The sequence below is a fragment of the Nannobrachium achirus genome (genome assembly GCF_963921795.1).
Source record: "Nannobrachium achirus genome assembly, chromosome: 17".
Classification (NCBI taxonomy): Eukaryota; Metazoa; Chordata; class Actinopteri; order Myctophiformes; family Myctophidae; genus Nannobrachium; species Nannobrachium achirus.
Window position 1 is genome coordinate 14,959,990 of NC_137824.1, and position 23,616 is coordinate 14,983,605.

A 23,616-nucleotide genomic window follows, 5' to 3' on the forward strand; every position below is an offset into this window, starting at 1 on the left:
ACATATGGGCCCGATTCATCAATCTGGTCGTAATTATAGTGTAGTGACTAAATCTGGCTTATATTTCTGTCTTACCTTCAAAATACCAAACAAAACAACATTGCTGAATCTGACCCTAACTTAGGAATTGTCCTAAATGCCGGTAAGATCAAAATATGGGCATAATTTGGCCGTAAACTGCTTGATGAATCGGGCCCATTAACACTGTCGCCCCAATTTTGGGCATGTTTGGGCAGGACAATATCTCCAAAATAGTCTAATAATATACTTAATATACCAGTAAGACTCCCTAATCGTAATATGCTTAATAAAATACACAACGGAAAAATAGCCGATCTACAAAATAGATCGTTCGATGTTTCGCAGGACGTTCGTCCCAGAATAGGGAGGTTATAGAGCTCGTGGTTCAGTGGTTAAGACAGACAGAACAGCATGTAGGACCCTGGTCCTCCTCGCGTCACACTGTGTCTCAGTACAAACTGGTCTTCTTCATGATGCGCAGGAACTCCTGCTGACTCACTTCCCCGTCTCCGTCTCGGTCTGCTTCCTCGATCATTTCCTGTGGAAGGACAGCATAAACCCATTTAGGCCTTGAATTATTTTATACTTTAGCCATTGAAAAATAGCAGCAACAAACTCACAACGCGTTACGTTTTGACGTACTGTGAGCTTGTAGATCGGTTATTTTTGGTGAACCTTCCCCCCAGAATAGGGATGCTGGGGTTCAAGTGGTTAGTATAAAGTTATTTTCAGTCAGTTCTGATGGAACCGGATATTTCTCCGTGACATAGCCTACCGTATCTCAGGTGGAAAGATGTGCATAGTTACATTGTGTAATATGATGGAGATTCAAAAAATTAACAGTGTAATTCAAGGAGAGAGAGAGAGAGAGAGAGAGAGAGCAAGGGAAATGAAGCGGGCGGCAGTGTACAAACATGATTGACATAATGTGAGATTCATTTTATTTTTTTTCATTTACATGCTCCGAAATTCGCCCCTATATTCGACCGAAAAAACGCAGCATCTGAATCAGCTGAGCTTTAAGGTATTAAACCAAATTAAACCAAATACTTGACTAGTAGCACAACTGTTGTTGAATAGAAGGCAATACTTATTTGCATGTTACTTGAAAAACTAAACAAAATCAAAACAGGATTTGAAGTGAAATGTTCTGGCCATGCACGTTAACATATACAGGTATCTGCTAAGGAATGTGTGTGCGTTCATTCGTACCTGCAGCTCCTCCTCTGTGAGGTTCTCTCCCAGCTCCTTGGCCACTCTCTTCAGGTTCCTGAAGGAGATCTTCCCGGTCTCGTCGTCGTCGAACAGGCGGAACGCTTTTAGGATCTCCTCCTTGGAGTCCTTCTCAGCCTGAATTCAGAGAACACACACGTTTTACATTCATTCACGTTCAGCACATTCACATTCACCTGCTGTTACCTTTGGGAAAAATAGCAAGCAAGCAAAAAGGAAAAGGGATGCAATGATTCTGCAGCAACTGTTCAGATTATGAAAGTTGTTCTAGTCAGCTCGGACCTCAGTGTATGTCTGTGACTGTTAAAGTTAGATAGATAGATAGATACCTTTAGTATCCCAAGGGGGAAATTCAGTTGTCCAGTTGTAGCACAGCAGTATACAGTTATTTACAAAGTTACAGAGAAGTAGGAAAAGATAGATAAGAGTAAAAAACAAGAGCAGTACAGTACCAAAAAAGAGAAGGTGCATCAATAGAGGGGCCGAATTAAATATAAGTATATATACATAAAGTGTCTTACAAAAAAGAGACCAAAGCAGTCAATGCTAGTTAGTGCAACAAGTATCTCACTGTCATTGTTAAACAAGACAAATACTCAGAAACTACCAACACAACCTAATAGTGCAATGTCGAAAAACAGTGCGAAAAAAACAACAGAAACAGCTCAGAGCAGAAGAAACTAGGCAGCGTGTCACCGCAAGACGCACATGAGCACTCTCCCTGGAAGGTCCTTAGAGGTCAAAGTCAGTACAGCAATAGTTCCAACCTGAGTGTGGAGCAGGACCCACTTCAAAAAGAGATGAAAATCTCAAAGGTGATTTATCCTGGTTAAAGCTTCATTCCCACCGGACGCGATAAAGATAACGACATGTCAGCATTCACATTAATTAGGATGGCTTTATCGTTGTGGTGTGTATGCTGCCATCCACTTCAATTGAAAACACTATTTTGTATTGTTATCTTTATCGTTATCGTGCCCAGTGGAAAGGGCCTTTAATAAAGGATTCAAAGACAAAACGACCAACCATTAATGTGTACACCTACCATCTTCTGTGTCATGACACTAAGGAAGTCGGCGAATGAGATCTTTCCTGTCCCGTCCTTGTCCACTTCACCGATCATTTTCTTGATCTCTTCCTTCTTTGGTTCGAACCCCAGGGCTCGCATTGCAACCTGTACAGAGGACCAGACATTCATGCATGTTAGACTTCTTGAGGGGGTTCCAGGGGGTCCCCAGCTAAATGATGGAGAGTTGGTAACCAAATGGACCTATACAGATCTTTAACTCTTGAGAGTGTCCTCTAGACTCTCTCCTATGGCACCACATCAATATAGCATGGAATTGTGGACAAGATCTTATCCAATGATAACATATTCTGTTTTGGGTCTAAAGAGGCTACATCTCATCATGGTGGTCCATGGCACAAATGCCCAATAAATAATGGACCTTGATATGAAATAGGTTGAAAACCACTGCTGTAGATCCATCAAGCCTCCATCAAAAACAGATTGTGACCTTGTCCTATAGCACTGGTTCTCAAACATTTTGGTTGCAGTACCCCCTTGATTTCTTCTGAAGCTGAGTACCCCCTTACCCCGACTACAGGGTAATAATGGCAAATAAACATAAGCTTTCTATTCAATAACACAAGGTATTGGTTCACACAAAGACTGTCAATGTTTTATTATTACCCATAACAGTAAAATACATAATCCCATCTTCTCCTGTACCCCTTGCAGTAACCCACAATACCCCATTTGAGAAACACTGACCTATAGTGTGTGGGTTCTTTTACCTTGAGCTCCTTGACGTCGATGTGTCCTGATCCGTCGGTGTCGAACAGCTCGAAGGCCTCTCTGATCTCCTGCTTGAGCTCCTCTGTGAGCTCTGGTTTGGGGCTGCTCTTCTTCCTGGGAGGAGGCACCGGGCCCTGCAGGGACGGCCTCTTCGCTATGGTCGCCTGGAAGAGCACAGGAGAACAAGTCAAATAGATAGGCTGGGTTGCCAACACTCCTGAATTTCGACCCCATCTCCTGCGGTGCTCCTGAATTGTCATTTCTCCGGAATTTCTCCTGGATTGGGGGGTTTCCGTGGCAACACGTGTCCAAGTTATACTGTGCATGTGTGACATGATGACCCCCAGAGCCCCCCGCTTAGGGGGTGGGAAGTGCATGCAATCATACAGAGTTTAGTCACTTAAAGTACCTATGACACGCTCCATATCCCATTTGAGTAGTGAATGGTTATTATTACAGATGGGACATTGCTTCAGTTATCAAATTAATTTCTGTACACCTATTTTTGCGTTTTAATGGCTGAAATTGTACCCATCATTTTCCAATGCGAGTAAAGCATTGTACAAATCACCACAACACAGGAAAATACATCTTTGTTAAAAGGTTTCGAGTGGATGACGGTTTATACAGCGGAGAGTGTCAGGAAACAGAGAGAGAGAGAGAGAGAGACTGGGAGTGACACGCAGCAAAGGTTGTCAAGCTCAGGAATCGAACCAGTGACTCGCTGTCAGGCTGCATTTAGCGCATTAGATTAATAATAATTTGGGGATCCCCCCAGGGGGTCCCGACCCACAACACTGAAAGCACCTGTTAACAGCTATAGGGATATTAGGGATGTCTGTGTGCACCACAGCTGCACTGGTGAAAGAGAACAGATGAGATGATGAGCCAGCCACGTGATCTGAGAAGATGGGATGAGTAAGAGGCTGCAGCCATGAATGAAATAAGACATGTATTTACCTTGTCTGTACTAGTCTAGTGTTAATACTTAATACCACAGCCAGCTGCTCTTTATCTGTCTGTAGGCTTAATTACATCATGCACCTGGTCCTGGCCTTAAAGCAGGCACATTAAACCTTTTGTCATCAATGATAAACAATATTCCACTCACCATTATTTAGCTGGATGCAATGGGAGATGATATAATGATGAAACTGTTTCTCCTATTTTTTATCGGTTGTACGCGTAAACAAAAACAATGTCTTATTTTCTCTTCTATTTCCCTAGAAGCTCTTAACACTGTTTCTAAAGCAACGCCTTTTCAAATGCCACGAAATAAACGTTTTGCAGCCAATATAACCCAATAACAGCTGGAACAGGGTTCTTATTTATCACATCCACCCACCCGCCTATCTACCGCTGCTCTCAGCTGCCTGCGGTGCTGGAGGTGCGTTCGCTTTGTGAATCCCTGACGCCCGGTTGTGAGTGGCATCATCTCCATCCGTTCCAGTAGCTTAATTAATACAAACACATTTATTGATTGACTGAATACTTTATTAGAAGGTTTCATAGGAACTGGTAGTGTCAGTTTCATGATGGTACAGTTCACTGGCACAAGGTCAACTAATTTGAGATCCTAAACTCTTCAGCTTATTCACACTGAACTGAACCATTAGACCTATGTATCTCTCATAACATCGAATGACAGACGGATAGAACACAGTACTATGCATGCATCATAGGATATCAATAACAAATGGGGGAAAAGAAGCAGTTATAAAGAAGAAGAAGAAATAAGGGAAAATAATGTATTTACAGTGGAAAGGGGGAGGTAAGAATGGGCTTAATGTCTCGGATACCATGGCATGAACATGAAAAAGCATTTAACATATTTCTGTTTAATTTTCAAACGTGCTTTTTCCAAATGAATTTTGTCACATAGATAGTATGCTTCTAGGTACACCACTCACGCGGCACGCGACGCGGTGCAAATCAAAGCCACGAGAAAACGGCCACATTGTGATTGGTTGGATGAAGTCATGGGATCACAGATTCACGGAGAACAACGTTCACTCTGTGTGGTTGGTTTGTAGATCCGGTCCAGAGCGGATACGGAAACGGTCTCGTTTGCTTGCATGCTTTTTTTTGGTGGAAATGGTCAGATATAGAAGGCGGGCTTTAACCCGGATATGAGCTGTGAACAGTAAATATGAACCAGACTTTCCCGATGAGGTTAAAAAGAACAGATCTTAAAACTAACAACGTGTCGTGATCCTATCTTTTATACAGTCTATGGTCGTGATACGTTCTTTTTTTGGCAAGCACCCGCTTATATTAATTATTTTAAATAACATTCAAATAATGTCTTGGGAAGAGCCCATGGTTATATTAATAGTTGAAGAAACTCAAATTGTATCAACAAAATGTGTAAACAATTACGTAGGTGTGTAGATAATTTATAAGTTCGTTTTTTTTAATTAATAAAACACGTAATAAACAAAAAAAATATATAATATATTTAAAAACAAGATGCCATCGTTGCCCTTGACAACCAGGCAGGCAGCCTTCGGGCGTATGGGATTTTAAACGTACAACAACAGCACTGGGGTGGTTGCTAGGGGCGTGGTTATAACCAGCAAGGGGCGGGGAGAACGGCGAGGGCGACGTCTCCGATTGGTCCAGCCGGTGGCGTTCCTTGACGTATGCCTCTCACGATTGGCCGTGCACAAATGGGCGGGTCGCAGACCGTCCAATGGCAGAGCGTCCTGCACTCAGCTGATGCACTGCTCATTGTACTGTACGCGGGTCGGTATCATCACAGTGTGGTCTGTTTTTCTGGCAGCAGGTAAATATAGATTCATATTTTATATTTAATAGTGGAATTATAAAGTGTGCGATATTATCAATATGCGCGTTTTGCACGCTGTAATGAATGAGCCCCGTTTTAGAGTCTCTACATATTTTGACTAATACTTTTGCTCTCTCAGACTCTCCACAGCGTTCACCTGTTGTTGTCTTGACTACTTCTGACGTGTAAACCATCATCATCATCATGACCACACGTGTTCGACCGGTGAGCATCATTTCTCTGCTCTTATGTCGTCAATGTTTATGGTGTTTCACTGTTTATGTGATAGTTTAACTGAGCTGTGGTGTTTAAAACCTCTCTCCATCTCTCTCTCTCTCTCTCTCCATCTCTCTGTCTGTCTCTGTCTCTGGCTGTCTGGCTTTCTCTCTCTCTCTCTCTCTCTCTCTCTCTCTCTCTCTCTCTGTCTGTGTCAATGTGTGTCATGGACCACTCTATAGCAGTGGTTCTCAACCTGTGGGTTGGGACCCCCAAGGGGGGCCCCCAAATTATTTTGGGGCGATTAAGTGTATAGAGGATGTCTGCACATTTCTAAAGTGACAATTTAAGGACTTTTTCTTTACCTCTAAAATGACAAATCAACATTGCCAACAATAAACATTGGCCAAATTGTCAAATATTAGAGGCAGAAATTGTGAAAATAGCAGATCTACATGCTCACAACACCTCGCAGATCAGCTATTCTCACAATAGAACCGCATTAAACAAAATGTAATGCCTCAACTCTCTCTGTCTCTCTCATTATGTTTCCATAACAGAGCAGTAAGAGGTGTGCAGTCATCGGTGGCTCTGGGTTCCTGGGCAGACACCTGGTGGAGAAGGTGTTGGAGCGAGGTTACTCCGTGTCCGTCTTTGACATCCGACAGAGCTACGAGCTGCCCGGGGTCACCTTCTACCAGGGGGACCTGTGTGACAAGCAGGTGGGTCACCTCTAGGGTTGTCACGATATGACATTTTACATGACGATTAATTGTCACTCAAATAATTGGCGATTAACGATTTAATTGTGTTTTTGTCGTTGACAATTACATTTCTGTTTGGCTTTTAGGCTTTGAAGTTGTACATGGTAGATATGACACATAACCTAAATATACAAAGAAATTACTGACATATTTGACAACTTACTACTTAAAAAATAACTTTCATAGTGGAAATAGCCGATCTACAAGCTCACAACGCGTCGCGATGCGACGCGTTGTGAGCTTGTAGATCTGCTATTTCCACTATTTCTGACATTTTTCAACATTCACGATTATGACAAAATAATTGCGATAATGTCAAATAATCACGATTAGACGATTATGTAATAATTGTGACAGCCCTAGTCACCTCCCCTCCCCTCTGTCCCCTTGTGAGGGTAAAGTGTTAATGTCGTCAGCGGCTTTGGGGTGCAGCATGTCGTAGACCAGTGGTTCTCAACCTGTGGGTCCCCCAAATTATTTTGGGGGGGTCCCCAGATGACTAACCTAATGTGCAACATTGTTTTCTCACTCAACAGTAAACAAACCAACATAACAATGTTTAAGTGTATAGATAGAGGGTATCTGCACATGACTTTTTAATACCTCTAAAATGACAAATTAAACCTTGGCCAAATTGTCAAATAGGTTGTAGATCTGCTATTTTCACAATAGAACCGTGTTATACAAAATGTAATGCCTCAACAGGGTGGGGGGTCCCCAGTTAAAATATGATTATTTGGGGGGTCGCGGAAAAGGTTGAGAACCACTGTCGTAGACTAAAAATATGCTGGGGTTGACAATCGACAGTTTCGTCAACAAATAAAGAGTATTTTAGACTCCCTACTTACTGTAAGGGAGGGACTAGTGGAGAAGAGATGAAAAAAAGCAGCTCTACAAGCTCACAACGTGTCGCACTGCGATGCGTTGTGAGCTTGTAGATCGGCTATTTTCAGGATTCAACAAAGTGGGACATCACATCATCCATCATTGCGACTATATAAAAGGATAGGGTGTCTAGGGTTCAGGGCTGGCTAGGGGTTTTGTTCACCATGGGTGCTTCGGTAAGAAAGCCATTGTAGAGAAGGTATTTCCATATTGTCATGGTTTATTTCTATGAACAGATAAATACAATTATATTACATTCAACACATTTCATATATTTCAACAGTATTAATAAACAATAGTCTTTATAAGGTATAATTCAACAACATTCTACATCAGTATCTACAGTAGCATTCCATGTATTCTTAGGTCTAAAATAGCATAAAATAGCATTAACATGAAGTCTACAATGACTACTAATAATATTATGCATTTGGCATCACAAACTATGCATGCTATCAAGGCAGACAACCAATAAAGGCAGACAATATGTAATATTCTTCAGGGTTATGGTGGTGGCTGCATTTCTCTACAGCAAACAGGTAAAGTCAATTACAATAACACCATACAAGTAATCAAGTAAGTAATCATTAAACTCATTAAACTCTAAACTAACTCACTTCATCCACGCATGACAAGGACTCTGAGACTCCATGGCAGGGCACTCTCCGGTGGTAAGGTTACTGCTGCTGTTAGGGAGAACTAAAGGCCTGACACTCAAACAGTCATTTATATAGCCTAGCCGGTGATGAATGAGTGTGTGCAGGTGTGGTGGAGTGGGAGCAGGTGAGGTGGGTGGAGCTGTACTGATGATGGGCCAGGGGGAGGGACTGTCCAGTGTGAACTTTTGTACAGCCGCCCCAAATCTGTAAAGATTTAAACCAAAAAAAAGTCACACTGGCTGTAGGGCCGCCCCATGAACGAATGGGTACTGGGGGTGGCTCAGGTGGTGGCAGACAAGTGGGCCCAGGTGCTGGGGGAGGCTCAGGTAACCTGGCTGCTGGAGGCGGGGCTGTAGGCAGAGATGGGGGTGTCAGAGGCGAAGCCTGGGCTGAAGGTGGAGGGGGCCTGGGCACTGCTGGAGGGGAGGATGCAGGAGGTGGAGGAGCCCTGGGCGGCGCTGCAGGAGGAGGAGGACTTGGCGGCGCTGCAGGAGGAGGAGGACTTAGCGGCGCTGCAGGAGGAGGAGGACTTAGCGGCGCTGCAGGAGGAGGAGGAGGACTTAGCGGCGCTGCAGGAGGAGGAGGAGGAGGACTTAGCGGCGCTGCAGGAGGAGGAGGAGGACTTGGCAGCGCTGCAGGAGGAGGAGGACTTGGCGGCGCTGCAGGAGGAGGAGGAGGACTTGGCAGCGCTGCAGGAGGAGGAGGAGACTTGGGTGGCGCTGCAGGAGGAGGAGGACTGGGCAGCACTGCAGGAGGAGGAGGAGACTTGGGCAGCACTGCAGGAGGAGGAGGAGACTTGGGCAGCACTGCAGGAGGAGGAGGAGACTTGGGCAGCACTGCAGGAGGAGGAGGAGACTTGGGCAGCACTGCAGGAGGAGGAGGAGACTTGGGCAGAACTGCAGGAGGAGGAGGAGACTTGGGCAGCACTGCAGGAGGAGGAGCCCTGGGTGCAGGAGACGAGCTAGTAGGAGCCCTGGGCACAGGAGACGAGCTAGGAGTAGGAGCCCTGGGCACAGGAGACGAGCTAGTAGGAGCCCTGGGCGCAGGAGACGAGCTAGGAGGTGGAGCCCTGGGCACAGGAGACGAGCTAGGAGTAGGAGTCTTGCGAGGCAAGGTCTTGGATTCGTTTAACATCAGTTGAAATACTCTGTCAATCTCCTCTAACCACTCTATCCACTCCTGGTCCGTCTTCGGGTGAGCCGGTTTGTTTATCCGAAATGTGAATATTTCGTACAGGCTAGGCTCCTCTTCCGCCATGACAATGCACTATTCTCGGCGTCGAAGGACCATGAAGAAAAGAATAGGGTGTCTAGGGTTCAGGGCTGGCTAGGGGTTTTGTTCACCATGGGTGCTTCGGTAAGAAAGCCATTGTAGAGAAGGTATTTCCATATTGTCATGGTTTATTTCTATGAACAGATAAATACAATTATATTACATTCAACACATTTCATATATTTCAACAGTATTAATAAACAATAGTCTTTATAAGGTATAATTCAACAACATTCTACATCAGTATCTACAGTAGCATTCCATGTATTCTTAGGTCTAAAATAGCATAAAATAGCATTAACATGAAGTCTACAATGACTACTAATAATATTATGCATTTGGCATCACAAACTATGCATGCTATCAAGGCAGACAACCAATAAAGGCAGACAATATGTAATATTCTTCAGGGTTATGGTGGTGGCTGCATTTCTCTACAGCAAACAGGTAAAGTCAATTACAATAACACCATACAAGTAATCAAGTAAGTAATCATTAAACTCATTAAACTCTAAACTAACTCACTTCATCCACGCATGACAAGGACTCTGAGACTCCATGGCAGGGCACTCTCCGGTGGTAAGGTTACTGCTGCTGTTAGGGAGAACTAAAGGCCTGACACTCAAACAGTCATTTATATAGCCTAGCCGGTGATGAATGAGTGTGTGCAGGTGTGGTGGAGTGGGAGCAGGTGAGGTGGGTGGAGCTGTACTGATGATGGGCCAGGGGGAGGGACTGTCCAGTGTGAACTTTTGTACAGCGACCGTAGGTCGCATTTACTATCAAACCCTGCACAAAGTGTCAGTCAGTCTGTCTGTCACACCTCACACGTCACACTCTTGCCCTGCTCATATCTCCATATCACCGTTGCCCCGATCCATGCCAAATTTTGCACACACGTTCCTTACCTGCCAAACTACAACCTCCAAGGACCCCCGGAGGGGGTCCCTGGGGGACCCCCAGATGTAAAAAATGACCAAATGTGCTAAACTGACCAAATGACCACCCCAACGGGGCTGCTCACGGGGAATTCCCGGGGACCACCCACTCCTGGTGCTCCAGAACGGATGCAAAAGTGGTGGCGCCCCCAGTGGAGGACCCCCTACACTGCAGCTCACATAAAATGCCGTAACTCCGGCTAGGAGCGACCGGGACAGCCGGGGCCGGTACCTATTCGTCCGCCTTGCCGGCGCGGAGACCCCACCCCTCATTTCTCACATGGCCCTCTTCTAGCGCCACCATGAGGCCGATTCTTGCAAAACACATTTTTGGACACTGCTCCTACAATTTTTGCCCTAAAATCACGCAAATCGGTACACAGTATGTCTACACTCATCCCATCAACATGAATCTCTCCCATATAGCGCCACCTCCAGGCCGATTTTTAAAAACGCATTTTTGGACACTGCTCCTACAGATTTTGCCCTAAAATCACGAAAATCACTACACAGTATGTCTACACTCATGTCATCAACATGGATCAGGAAGATTTTGGCAAAACACATTTTTGCCCTATTTGTGGAGATAAGTGACCTACGGTCGCTTATCTCCCGATTAGGGAGTCTTACTGGTATATGAGATATATGAGATATATGAGATACTTCAATGGTTTCCAGTGGAAATAAGCTTAGTCTTTTCATGGATCTCCTTTTAGTAGACCTTGTACCAGTGAACTGTACCGTCATGAAACTGTACCTTTTCCTATGCAAACTTCTAATAAAGTCTTCAATCAATCAATCAATCAATCAAGGCCTGCCCAAAAATATTATTGTCGACAAAATCAACTGTAGACTAAAATATTGATATGATACAGTAAGTATATGATATTTAGTCAACTAAAACTGTGCGTGTGTGTGCATGTGTGTGTGTGTGTGTGCGTGCGTGCGTGTGTGCGTGCGTGCGTGCGTGCGTGTCAGGCTCTGCTGCCAGCTCTAAAGGATGTGTCCATGGTGTTCCACTGTGCCTCTCCGGCCCCGGCCAGTGATGACCGGGCTCTGTTCCACCGGGTCAACATCCAGGGAACCCGCACCGTGATCGAGGCTTGCCGGGAGGCCGGAGTGCAGGTGGGACCACATCCTAGCTGTCCTAAACTAGTATAGTATTGATGTTGTTGTTGGGTGGAAACCTTGTGTGTCCAAAACCGTTCGTTTTGTAGAGAACAAGAAAAACTAGGTGCTCAGGAGGTACCAGCAAAGTTAAAAATGTGTGGCGGGTGCTACCAGGATCAGTGGGATAAAACTTGAAAAAAGAGAAGGCGGATCCGAGCACTCAAAAAGTAAAAAGGAGGGGAACGGACGTAAAAGCAGTGTACTTTATTTCAAGACATAATAAAAGCCGACATGTTTCGACCCTCTCGGGGTCTTCATCAGGGCATATATGAGGCAAACAGACCAACACAAGTCAATATATACAGAGGGCTGCTGAGTAGCAGAGACCTAGTCAATCAGCACTGAGGACACACACTCAGAATTGCACATGTGTGTGTGTGAGCAGCACAAAAGGTAATTACATAGGAGGGACAATGAATAGAGCAATCAATCAATTAGCCACAAAGACTAAATAAAGAGAACGAAAAAAATAATATAACAAAATGCCAATAACAAAGAAGCAAACTTAAAGCAAAGAAAAGTATAATTGCAAAAAAGTTTAAAGAAAACACATAAAGTCTATATCCTCATTTAGACCTGGAGGGCACAATGCGTCTAGGGAGTGGATCCAAAATGTTTCTCTCTGGTTTAATTTTCTGAGCCGATCTCCGCCTCTGGTTAGCGGTTTTATCTGCTCAAGACCAATGATGCGCAGTAAACCATCATTACTGTTGTGCATTTCTTTAAAATGTCTTGCTATAGGATATACCATGTTGTTTGTGCGAATAGCATACTTATGCTCAGCTAGACGGTCCCTAAGGCGACGTTTGGTTCTTCCCACATAGAACACACCAGGGCAGGTGCATGTTAACCTGTAGATGACATGAGTAGTGCTACAGTTAATGAAGTCATTAATCTTATACGTTTTATTAGTCTTAAAGTCCATAAAAGTTTTTGTTTGTTCAACGTTGGAACAATGTGGACAATGCATACATTTATAACAACCTATTGGTCTTTTAAGCCAAGAATCGCTTTTGGTGGGAGGTAAAAAGTTATTGACTAATTTGTCCCTTAAAGTCGGAGCCCTTTTAAAAGAAACCATTGGAGGTTCAGGGAAGACCTGTCTAAGGGTAGGGTCACTGTTAATGATGCCCCAGTTGTTTTTGATGATGCGGCTGATATGGTTGGCAGCAGTGCTGTATTGTGTAACAAAATAAGGACGGGATTGAGAGGAATTGGTAGGCCTACGTTTCTTTTTTATTAATAAGTCGTTACGATTAATATCATGCGCCTTGTTGCGGGCACGTACGACCACCTCTTGTTTATATCCTCTGCTTACAAAGCGACCAGCCATATCAGTAGCCTGTGTGTTAAAGTCATCTTCCTCATCACATAAGCGGCGTAGCCGCTGAAATTGACCAAAAGGAATATTATTTATTAAATAAGAAGGGTGAAATGAGTCAGCTCTGAGCAGCGTGTTGCGAGAAGTCTTTTTTCTAAAAATAGTAGTATGGAGATTTCCCAGTAAATCTTTGGATATAGTGAGGTCTAGAAAGTTAATAGCAGTTTGAGAATATTCAATAGTGAGTTTGATATTACGATTCAAAGTATTTAGATACTTATGGAATTCAAGCAACTGCGTCTCAGAGCCGTTAAAAATGAGCAAAAGATCATCAATGTAGCGACCATACCAGGTTATGCAAGAGAAAAAGGGGTTAACAGTGTTTAAAACAAAACGTTTCTCCCAATAGCCCAGGTATAAGCATGCATAGTTTGGAGAGAAACATGACCCCATAGGAACGCCAATACACTGTTTATAAATAGCGTCAGTAAACATGAATACATTGTTGTGAATGATCCAATCAGTAAGCTCAACAATAAAATCAGTGGGTGGCAAAGCATCTCTATCTGAAAGGAAAAACCTCATGGCCTCCAAACCATCATTATGGTCAATGTTAGTGTAAAGGGATTCTACATCCATGGTAACCAAAAAATTATTTTGTAAATTAGTAAGAGTAGAAAGCTTATTTAAAACATCAGTGGTGTCCTCTATAAAAGAGGGGAGTTGTTGAACATAAGGCTTAATAAAGCTATCAATAAATTTGGAGGCTGGTTCAGTAAGAGTGCCAATTCCAGAGATAATAGGGCGGCCTGGAGGATTATCAAAAGGTTCTTTATGTATTTTCGGGAGTAAATAAAACGAGGCGAGCATAGGGAATTCAACACCTAAAAACTTAAATTCATTATCAGAGATCCATTGAGCCTCCCTAGCCTTGACTAGGAGTTCATGGAACTCAGTTTGCATAGCAGGTAAAGGATTAGTAGACAATTTCACATAATGTTTAGAATCAAGTTGTCGCTCCGCCTCAGAAATATATTGCTCTTTAGACAAGATCACCGTGGCTCCGCCTTTGTCGGCCGGGCGAATAATAATAATAGAGTCATTCGTTCGTTTTGTATTTATCGTATTTAAAAAAAAATGATTTAAACTAGTGAGAATTGCAGATCTACAAGCACACAACGCCTAGCCTTTTAGAACATTATTAGGTCTGACTCTCACTCTTGCAAACTTTGATTTCACATTTTCCTTCCCTAGCTGTCTGCCAAAACAACACCCTTTGACACCATTTATTTTCGTAAGCAGAACACAGTCATGTGCAGCAATTACGGCCGAGCAAGTTTTGTTTTGTGTGGCAGTCTGGTGTGGTGAAGCAGGGCTATACTTGAAACCACTATGAAAAAACGTACAAATGTGATACAAGTTTTCTGCCCGACATTGACGATAATGGAAATTCTTATTTATCTCCTCCTTTGTGCTAGGCAAACAAATACAATCTTCATTATAGAAAAGGAATAACTGTTCCGACTGAGTCTGCTGCTTGGCAGGCTGGGTCACAATACTAAATTTCCCCCTTGGGATAATAAAGGTATCTATCTACAATAACACATAAATATTGGCTACTGCCGTCAGTGGAAGTCAACTTATTTGCCGATATGCTAATATTAGATATATGGCTGATATATGAGTGCATTCCCTATTTCAAAAAAAAAAAAAAAAAAAAAAAAATCCGGAAATGGAAAAATAACCTGTGTTCTGCTTCAATGGATCCAATGAAGTTATGATTTAGTCACCAGCTCTTGTTAATGCTTGTTTTCATTTGTTCAATATTTTTTACAACCCACACAGGCACACACACACTTAAAGGACAACTTTGTTTTCCCAACAAGGGTTCATGTTTTAGATTGTAATGAGAGAAAAGAAACGATGAGTGTTAAAATGTTTTCATTCACTGCTTTCTACCATTTTAGCGATTTTGATTTCGGTGGGTGGGGGGGGGGCAAGTGTACAAGTGGCTAAGTATGTATTTTTAGACACAGTAAGCCGACAATTTCTTTATTACTATTTGCAGTAACCCTACTAGCCCTCATAAGTCACATCTGGCCATGAAAGATTGTGGTGCATCATGGGAATTGTGTCTAAAAACAAAGACATGAAATCAAAATCATTAAAATAGCTGAATTGATAGAAAGCAGTAAATGAAAACATTGTAACACTCATCTTTTCTTTTCTCTAATGACTATCTAAAATATGAACCCTTTAACCATTTTAACTTTCACTACAAAACCTGCAAGCTCACAACGCGACACATCGCAACGCATTGTGAGTTTCCTCTTGTAGGAAAAAGTTCCAGAATGTAATGCCATATGAGATTTCTTCCAGGCAGCAAAGATAATGCAAATTAGACATTTTTACTGCTTCAGTCAAATCTCTGACAGTAGAGGTCTTTAGAACATTATTATGTCTGACTCTTGCAAACTTTGATTTCACATTCTCGTTCCCTAGCTGCCTGCCAACAACACCCCATGCTTCTTTTTTTTTCATCACCCTTTGACACCATTTATTTTCGTAAGCAGAACACAGTCATGTGCAGCAATTACAGCCGAGCAAGTTACAGTTCAACATTACAAAACAGCTTAATTTCAAAACAAAACCAGACTTAAGCAACAGGGCAGCAGTAGTGCAGATTAGCAACACACAGATGACAGAACTAGTACTAGTTTAGACAGATCTGTCCGATATTTCATATTCCATTCTAATTGGCTAACATTGGCTTCCAAAGTTTGCAGGATTGGTCCATTTTGAACAAAATGACTTACATCATGAACACAGCTTGTGATTACAGAGAAATTCTGCACGCACATTCCCACTAGGTCAAGGAACAAATGCCACTCTTTTCACATTGGCCTGTTATAGCTCCACCAGCAGGTCGACTTTTGCCAAACTAAATTTTGGAACAAAATGCGGGGACTGCCCATAAGTCCGAAGGTTCATTAGTCCGAAGGTTCATTAGTCAGAATTTAGTTAGGGTTAATGAGGTCAGGGTTAGGGTTAGAGTTAGGCATAGTATTCTTAACAAATTCGGACTAATGAACCTTCGGACTAATGAACCTTCGGACCAATGCCATGGCGCCCAAAATGCCTCAAATCATGCATGCAGCGTCACATTGCTGTTAAAGGCCAAAGAAGACATGGCACCTTTTCCCTTTAGCAACACCAGGACCTACCTACCTGACCTGGTGGAGACCTGTGCTCGGAAGAGCACTGCTTCTAGTTTCACCCTGTAGTGTGTCCACTAGGGTTCATGACATTTCCTCTGAGCTTACACTTGTAAGTCTCTCTGGATTACAGCGTCTGTCAAATTGTAATTGTAACATTTATTGTAATTGTAACATATAATATATATATATATATATATATATATATATATATGTTGCCAGAAACTGGTTTTGACCAGCAGTGCCAGTGTGGTGTTTGAGGGGACAGACATTAAGAATGGGAGAGAGGACCTCCCCTATGCCAAGAAGCCCATCGACTACTACACCGAGACCAAGATTGAACAGGAGAAGGTAAGAGTGTTAACTGGTTACCGTGGTAACCGTAACTGATAGCCCCCGCGTTGCCACGGCCGGGAGTGAGCGAAAGAACTCAGTTTCCCATGATTCCTCACGAACACAACATCCACGGACTTCCGGCTCCCATTGAATTGTAGGGAGAGTGTTTTCTGCTGGTGATTCAGTCCGAGTGTATCAAAGGGTGCGTTCGGAAATGCGCACCGGGTGTGGTTAGGGTTAGGGGTTAGGGTTAGGTTTAGGCATAGTTTTACTGAGGTTAAGGTTAGGGTTAGGGTTGGGTTTAGGCATAGTTTTACTGAGGTTAGGGTTAAGATTAGGTTTAGGTTCAGGCACTCACTACACTGAGCACACACCCGGTGCGCATTTCCGAACGCACCCTTTGATACACTCGGACTGAAACACCTGCAGAAAACACTATCCCTGAATTGTATTCACCCTGGCTGGAGACACATGGATATATCTCCTCTTCTTTTGCCATATCATCGCCCGTTTGGTCAAAACGGCCTGTTTTCTATGGACCATAACGTACACACAGAGCATCACGGTTGTACCTTTTCTTCTCCGCGTGAAAGAAAAGACCTTGGGCGGTCGTGGACGAGAACACCCGTGCCACGTGCACAGTGCCACTGAAAATCTGGTAAACAAAATCATGGGAAACAACCTTGGCAGTTAATCTAGTTATGGCAAAACAATGTTAAAGGGATATTCCACTTTCAAAAAAACGTTTGGTCATTTTATCGTCTAATCAGGCTTTTATGAACACCCTGAACAGATATTTAGTTGCTTCATTCAATATTTAGATATTTGATGTAAATGTTATCAGGCCCTCCAGGCTCAGGGCCTCTCCCCATACACACCCATTGTAACTCCATTTTAACCGTGACAGATTCAATAAAAACACCCATTATTTGTGTTTTTTCGATAACCTTTTTCATTTATTTTTAATAATTAATTTTTGTATTAAATATTTTTCACTTTCCCAAAGAATTATTACAAATAAATAAAAATAGTTATCGAAAAAACACGGCCTGCTCACGTATTAGGAGGGTAGTATGAGTCATCAGAAAAATAAAATGGGTGTTTTTAATGAATCTATCATGGTTAAAATGGAGTTTGAAGTTACAATGGGTGGGTGTGTGTGTGGAGAGGCTCTGGATCAAACCTGCTGATAACATTTACATCACATAACTTAATATTGAATCAAGCAAATTAAAAACTGTTCAGGGTGTAATCAATAGAATACTCAATAAGAAAATAAGTCTATAGTTGCAGCCCAACTTACTGTATACTATAGTCATTTATTCAGTGATAAACGGTGTATTTCTCTCCTTGGGCTTCAGTTGGTTCTGGAGGCCTGTGACAAGGACCAGGGTCTCCTCACCGTGGCCATCCGCCCTCACGGCATCTTCGGCCCCCGGGACCCCCAGCTGGTGCCCATCCTAGTGGACACGGCTCGCCGGGGCAAGATGAAGTTCATCATCGGGTGAGTCAGCAAATCCTACTGTCAGGAGGAGAGAGATGGAGGTTTAATCAGACACGACACAAAGTGGAGGACAAAAAGGTTTCCAAAACGGCACAAAGTCCCAGGGTTTCCTGCAGCACTTTACAGGCCAGGCGCCCAGCCCGGCCAGAAAACCCCCCCGCCCCCCCAAGGGTCTAAAAAAATAAAAAAAATAAAAATAAAATAAAATAAAAAAAAAATTCAAAATTTTTTTTTGGACCTCCAAAAATGTACTAGGCATGATCGCGATCGCGAAATTGCATGTTTAACCCCCATACCAACCCTATCTTTCAAACATGGCAGCCATGTTTGTTTACATTTGAAGAAAACATAAGGGCTGCTATCTCCTGAATGCCTGAACGGATTTCCAAGCGGATTTTTTTGTTTGAAAGCTGTGAAAAGCGTGTACATGCATAGTGCATCATCTGTGCACGAATTCGTACACCAGCGTGCACACTATTTTTTTAACCCTTTGGTGGCGAACCGGCAATATAAGAGGTCCCACTTTACATAATGGCACCGAAGAAGTTAAAGGACAACTTTTTTTTTATGTATGTTAATGTATTAATGTATGTTTTATTGTATAAACATTTATATCTCCAAAGTAACAAGTAACTAAAGTTAACTTTGTAAGAGTAAAAGTAAAATATTTGGATCCCAGATGTAGTGGAGTAAATAAGTACTGAAAACAGGAAATACTCAAGTAAAGTACAAATACCTGAAAATCTCCTTTGTACAGTATAAGTACAGTACTTAAGTAAATCTACTTAGTTACTTTACACCAATGTTTTTTTTTTTTTTTTACTGTGCTGTAGACTTCTATTTATATGGCACAAGTGCTGGTTGATTAACCTGGGGGAAAAAAACAAGTTACACTGTCCTGTGAAAAACGTATTTATTCAATGTTGAATAAATGTGGATGATAGCATGTAGTGTTTTCCGTCATCATGGGCACATTCATGTGTTTTTTATAGGGCAAAAATAAGAATTAATATTAAAAATTAAGTGAATTAATCACTCGAATTAATTAATTAATTATCAAAAAATTTCGATCCCCCCCCTGGTCAAGACTTTTTCCTGCAGGAAACCCTGAAGTCCACAATATAAAGAATGGAGAGGGAGGGAAGTCACTGACTGTATAATGCAAAAGAAAGAAAACAACAACACTTTTTATCTTAATCTATCAGAGACTTGAAATGTGTGCCCTTTGCAATGTTTTCTATGCATTTTCTATAAAAATGTGTATTTTGTTTGTCTTCGATGCTCTCTGTTATAAAAAGTGCTGTGCAAATAAAGTTTATTGTTTGATTGAAGACTTTATTAGAAGTAGGAAAAGGTACAGTCTCATGACAGTACAGTCCACTGGTACAGTGGCAACTAAAAGGAGATCCAAGAAAGCCTTTTGGCTTATTTACATTGGAAACCTTTTTGTATCTCATATAACATTGAATGACAGACAGATAGAACACAGTACTATGCATAGGATATCATCAATAGCAATAGCAAAAAGAAATCCTGAAGGGCTTTAACCCATTTAGAACGGGTACACATTTTGTGTATCATTATTTTATGCTTTAACTATTGAAAAATAGCAGATATACAAGCTCACAGCGCGGCACCGAGTGCCGCGCTGCGAGCTCGTAGATCTGCTATTTTTGAAAAGTCGTGAACATTAGAATTTTGACCCGATTCTTTAAGTGTCTTTTGAATCCTTCTAATTCTAGGCCTAAATGGGTTAATAAATGTTTGTTGCTGATAAAGCTTAAAAGTAGGAGATTAGGAGAGCAAACATAGCTGACTGATATCAAATGGTTTATTTCAGAGGAAGCTTTCCGATAGTGGACCAAGGATCGTACATTATTTAAACCATTAAAATCTATTAAAAAACGCATTACATCATTTTTAGACGTGCCGACAAGAATCCAGCTGACCGTGTACTTCACGATGCGACTAATGCTCGTTAGCAGGGTACAGAAGGTGGACGGTGCATACTGTAAGATACAGAAGAGGATGTGATGTGCAGTAGAGTCATTATTAAACCATATCTCCAGGATGTTGATATGTCAGCACACACAAATGTCAGTAAAAGGGCAATTTGATTACAATATGACAGCATACAAAATACACTTTCATCTAACAATGACGAGACAATTCTTTAATAACTCTTCAAACATATAAAAATAGAAAATGTAATATTTATACAGTTGAATTACATACAGGGGATTCTCTCTTCTATTTTCTGCATTTTAGGTATTATTATTAGACACCGGTATGATTGCATTATTTATCAGATTCTGTGCTCATTGGTGTTAAAGGGATATTCCACTTTAAAAAAAAAAAAACTTTAGGTTATTTTATCGTTTAATCAGGCTTTTGTGAACACCCTGGACAGATTTTAAATTGCTTGATTCAATATTTAGATATTTAGAAAGTGGAATATGCATCATGCTGCATCATATGATGCACAATGCATCACTAGTCATGCTGAAATACTAAAATATCTCAAAACACAGATTGAACACAAAAATTACTCAGGAGGATTGTGTTGATTGTGTCCCAAACAACAATAAAATAAGATCTGGTTGTCCCAGAGGTGAAGTGGGCCTTTAACTCTTTTCTTTGTGTCTTTCCAGTGATGGGACCAACCTGGTGGATTTCACCTTCGTGGAGAACGTCGTTCATGGTCACATCTTGGCCGCGGAGCGCCTGAGGCCTGACTCGCCCATATGTGGCAAGGTGAGAGAGCCTAGAACAAACAAACCAGACAGGCATCCGTCCCTCCGTGCATACATACCTGCCAACACTCCCGTTTGCAGCGGGAACTCTCCACCTTTTTTAATCCTTTTTTCCCACTGTGCTCCTGATTTATAATTTCTCCCATTAATCTCCCTATTTCGTGTGCAAACATCCCTGCCTGATGTGTGTTGCTTGTCACCAAAGCTGCTCTGCTCAGTTTGCTGCCGAGAAATACTTCTATATTTCGGGTCCACTTGATGCGAGAGCTCTCCCCTTTCTAACTCTATTAATGTCATAAAAATGTTTTAAAATGGTCAAAACCTTTCAGAAAATAACCAGCGTTGCTAGCTTGTAGATTGGCCATTGTTGAATAGCTGAAGTGTAACATAGGTCATAGGGCTTATGTGGTTAATCTGTGGTGTAAGGTTATATGGGTGTGGGTGGGTTTTGCTGATACTAGTGGTGGACACTGTTGAAATATTGGCAGATATCCTCTGATAACAGATTAATTGCATGGTCAAATCAACTGATACGATACAGATATTGCAATGCAAGTTTCCAGTACTGTACCTGTCATACAGTAACTGTGATTCTGGGTGCAGTTGCAGGCTTCTGAAAAGGCGTATTCTTTTAATTTGATTTAGCCTATTTGGCCTACTCATGCACATGTACACTATAGTTCAAGCAATGTCAAGTTCTTAAACTTCAAAGTTCCCAGAAAAGAATGAATCTGCTGACTTAATCATCACAAAAGGCTTTTTCAGCTTCACATTCAGACATAACTATTATAAAATAAAATATTGGCTAAAACCGCGACATCATTTTGCAGACACCGATATGATGACCTACTGTAATTGCTCATCGTAGGATCCCTAGCTGATACCCCAGACAATCTCCCTCTGACAGCAGATCTACAAGCACACAACACCTCGCGGTGCGAGGCGTTGTGTGCTTGTAGATCGGCTGTTTTCACTAGTTTAAATCATTTTTAAAATGATAAATGCAAAACGAACGGTTTTGGACATACAAGGTTTTCATCGGACAACGACGATATGTGTCTCATCCACAGCCGTACCACATCACCAACGACGAGCCCGTGCGCTTCTGGGACTTCATGTCCGACATCCTGGTGGGCCTGGGGTACGCGGCGCCCCGCTACCACCTCCCCTACGCGCTGGTGTACGGCCTGGCCCTCCTGCTGTGGCTGCTGGCCCTGGTCCTGCGCCCCCTAGTGGCCTTCAAGCCCACCTTCACCCCCATGAGGGTGGCGCTGGCGGGCACGCACCACTACTACAGCTGCGAGCGCGCCAAGCAGGACATGGGCTACGCGCCCGTGGTGAGCCTGAAGGAGGCCATCGCCCGCACGGTGGACAGCTACCCTCACCTCCGACAGGGAGCCTGAGGCGACGCGCGGGACCATCGGACGTGGAAGGTGGTGAAAGTGGTTCTCTAATGCAGGGGTCTTCAACGTTTTCAGACCAAGGACCCCTTAGCTGAGAGGGAGATGAAGCAGGGAGGGACCCCCCCTCTACATATTGTATAAATGTGTGATGATGGGGATTTTCATCGATTTCATAGATGGACTCATCATAGACTTGTTTGACAGCGCTGTCATCAGTCTATGTTGGATTCTTTTTTTTACCTCTACACCAAACCTATTTGCCCGAATATTTTTCGCTAAAGTTCTCCTCAAAATAGGGATGGGAGGGTTCAAGTTGTTAATTTAAAAGAATTATCCTACTGTAGCACACAAAAATTTGGTGGCCCCCCTGTAGTAACTCTGAGGACCCCTTAGGGGTCCCGGACCACCTGTTGAAGACCCCTGCTCTAATGTTTTCATGTCAAGGACTCCCCACATTGATATGTATCTGGCCGCGGAGCCCCCCATCTGACAATATTTTGTGCCAGGGGCCCCCATAAGAAGAAATTATTTTCATACAGTAACATTTTCAAGGGACTCCCTTTTTTTTGCAGAGCTTTCAGTCCGAGTGTATCCAAAAAGCACCTCGGTTAAGGCAAGAGCTGTCGGCGGAAGCTTAAGATTTACTATTCTGGCTCGGCGGTGTCTCACATGGCTCAAGGTCGCCTGAGACGGCACGCCTCCGTCGATGTGCTTTTTTGATACACTCGGACTGAAAGACAAAAAAGGGAAAATAACAGATCTACCTATTTAGCTTGTAGTTTTCCGTGTGTAAAATAGGGTTAAAGTTGTTAAAACTGATTTATTTATGCTATATTAACTGAAGCAATCGTGAACAAATATCACGAGACACTCTTGATGAAGGACTCCAGACTCCAGAGGGAGCAAAACGTTGATTTGAATAAAACTGTTGGTGCCGAGCTAGCAGAGCAGAGTGCAGGACCTTTGTTCATGATTGCTTCATTTGTCACTGTCCAACAACACACCCGCATCTGAACAAAGTGGATGATGTGCGAATATGTTTCTTTGCAAAGATGCTATATGCCTTAACCCATTCAGAATGGGTACACATTGTGTATCATTATTTTATGCTTTAACTATAAAAAAATAGCAGATATACAAGCTCACAGCGCGGCACCGAGTGCAGCGCTGCGAGCTTGTAGATCTGCTATTTTTTTTAAATCGTGAAAATTAGAATTTTGACCCGATTCTAGTGTTTTTTGAATCCTTCTAAGATTTTTTGAAAAACCTATGTTTCTATATCAGCAATCTGGCCAGCCATCGTCAAAGAAAAGGTCCTTTTCACTTAACTGGAGCTCAGT

At 42.5% G+C, this 23,616-nt stretch overlaps 2 protein-coding genes across 2 annotated transcripts; one reads left to right on the top strand and one right to left on the bottom strand.

Moving 5' to 3' along the window:
* Window positions 1-469: 469 nt before the first annotated feature.
* Window positions 470-4,493, bottom strand: cetn2 (centrin, EF-hand protein, 2; the record flags this gene model as incomplete). The annotated part of the gene is made up of 5 exons (XM_080746548.1): window positions 470-559; window positions 1,234-1,371; window positions 2,300-2,428; window positions 3,052-3,216; window positions 4,398-4,493. 5 exons carry the CDS (start codon window positions 4,491-4,493, stop codon window positions 470-472), a joined length of 618 nt encoding a protein of 205 aa, XP_080602674.1.
* Window positions 4,494-5,792: 1,299 nt separating this feature from the next.
* Window positions 5,793-23,378, top strand: nsdhl (NAD(P) dependent 3-beta-hydroxysteroid dehydrogenase NSDHL). The gene is made up of 8 exons (XM_080745510.1): window positions 5,793-5,837; window positions 5,980-6,065; window positions 6,617-6,778; window positions 11,553-11,699; window positions 16,503-16,631; window positions 17,978-18,120; window positions 20,772-20,874; window positions 21,944-23,378. Exons 2-8 carry the CDS (start codon window positions 6,045-6,047, stop codon window positions 22,274-22,276), a joined length of 1,038 nt encoding a protein of 345 aa, XP_080601636.1. The 5' UTR covers window positions 5,793-5,837; window positions 5,980-6,044; the 3' UTR covers window positions 22,277-23,378.
* Window positions 23,379-23,616: the final 238 nt, after the last annotated feature.

What these genes read in the sequence shown, in the direction of transcription:
- nsdhl (XM_080745510.1), top strand. Translation starts at nt 6,045, where the DNA reads ATGACCACACGTGTTCGACCG. An exon ending in GGGACCTGTGTGACAAGCAG is followed by an intron (nt 6,779 to 11,552) that starts GTGGGTCACCTC and finishes CGTGCGTGTCAG; the next exon opens with GCTCTGCTGCCAGCTCTAAA. An exon ending in CCAAGATTGAACAGGAGAAG is followed by an intron (nt 16,632 to 17,977) that starts GTAAGAGTGTTA and finishes CTTGGGCTTCAG; the next exon opens with TTGGTTCTGGAGGCCTGTGA.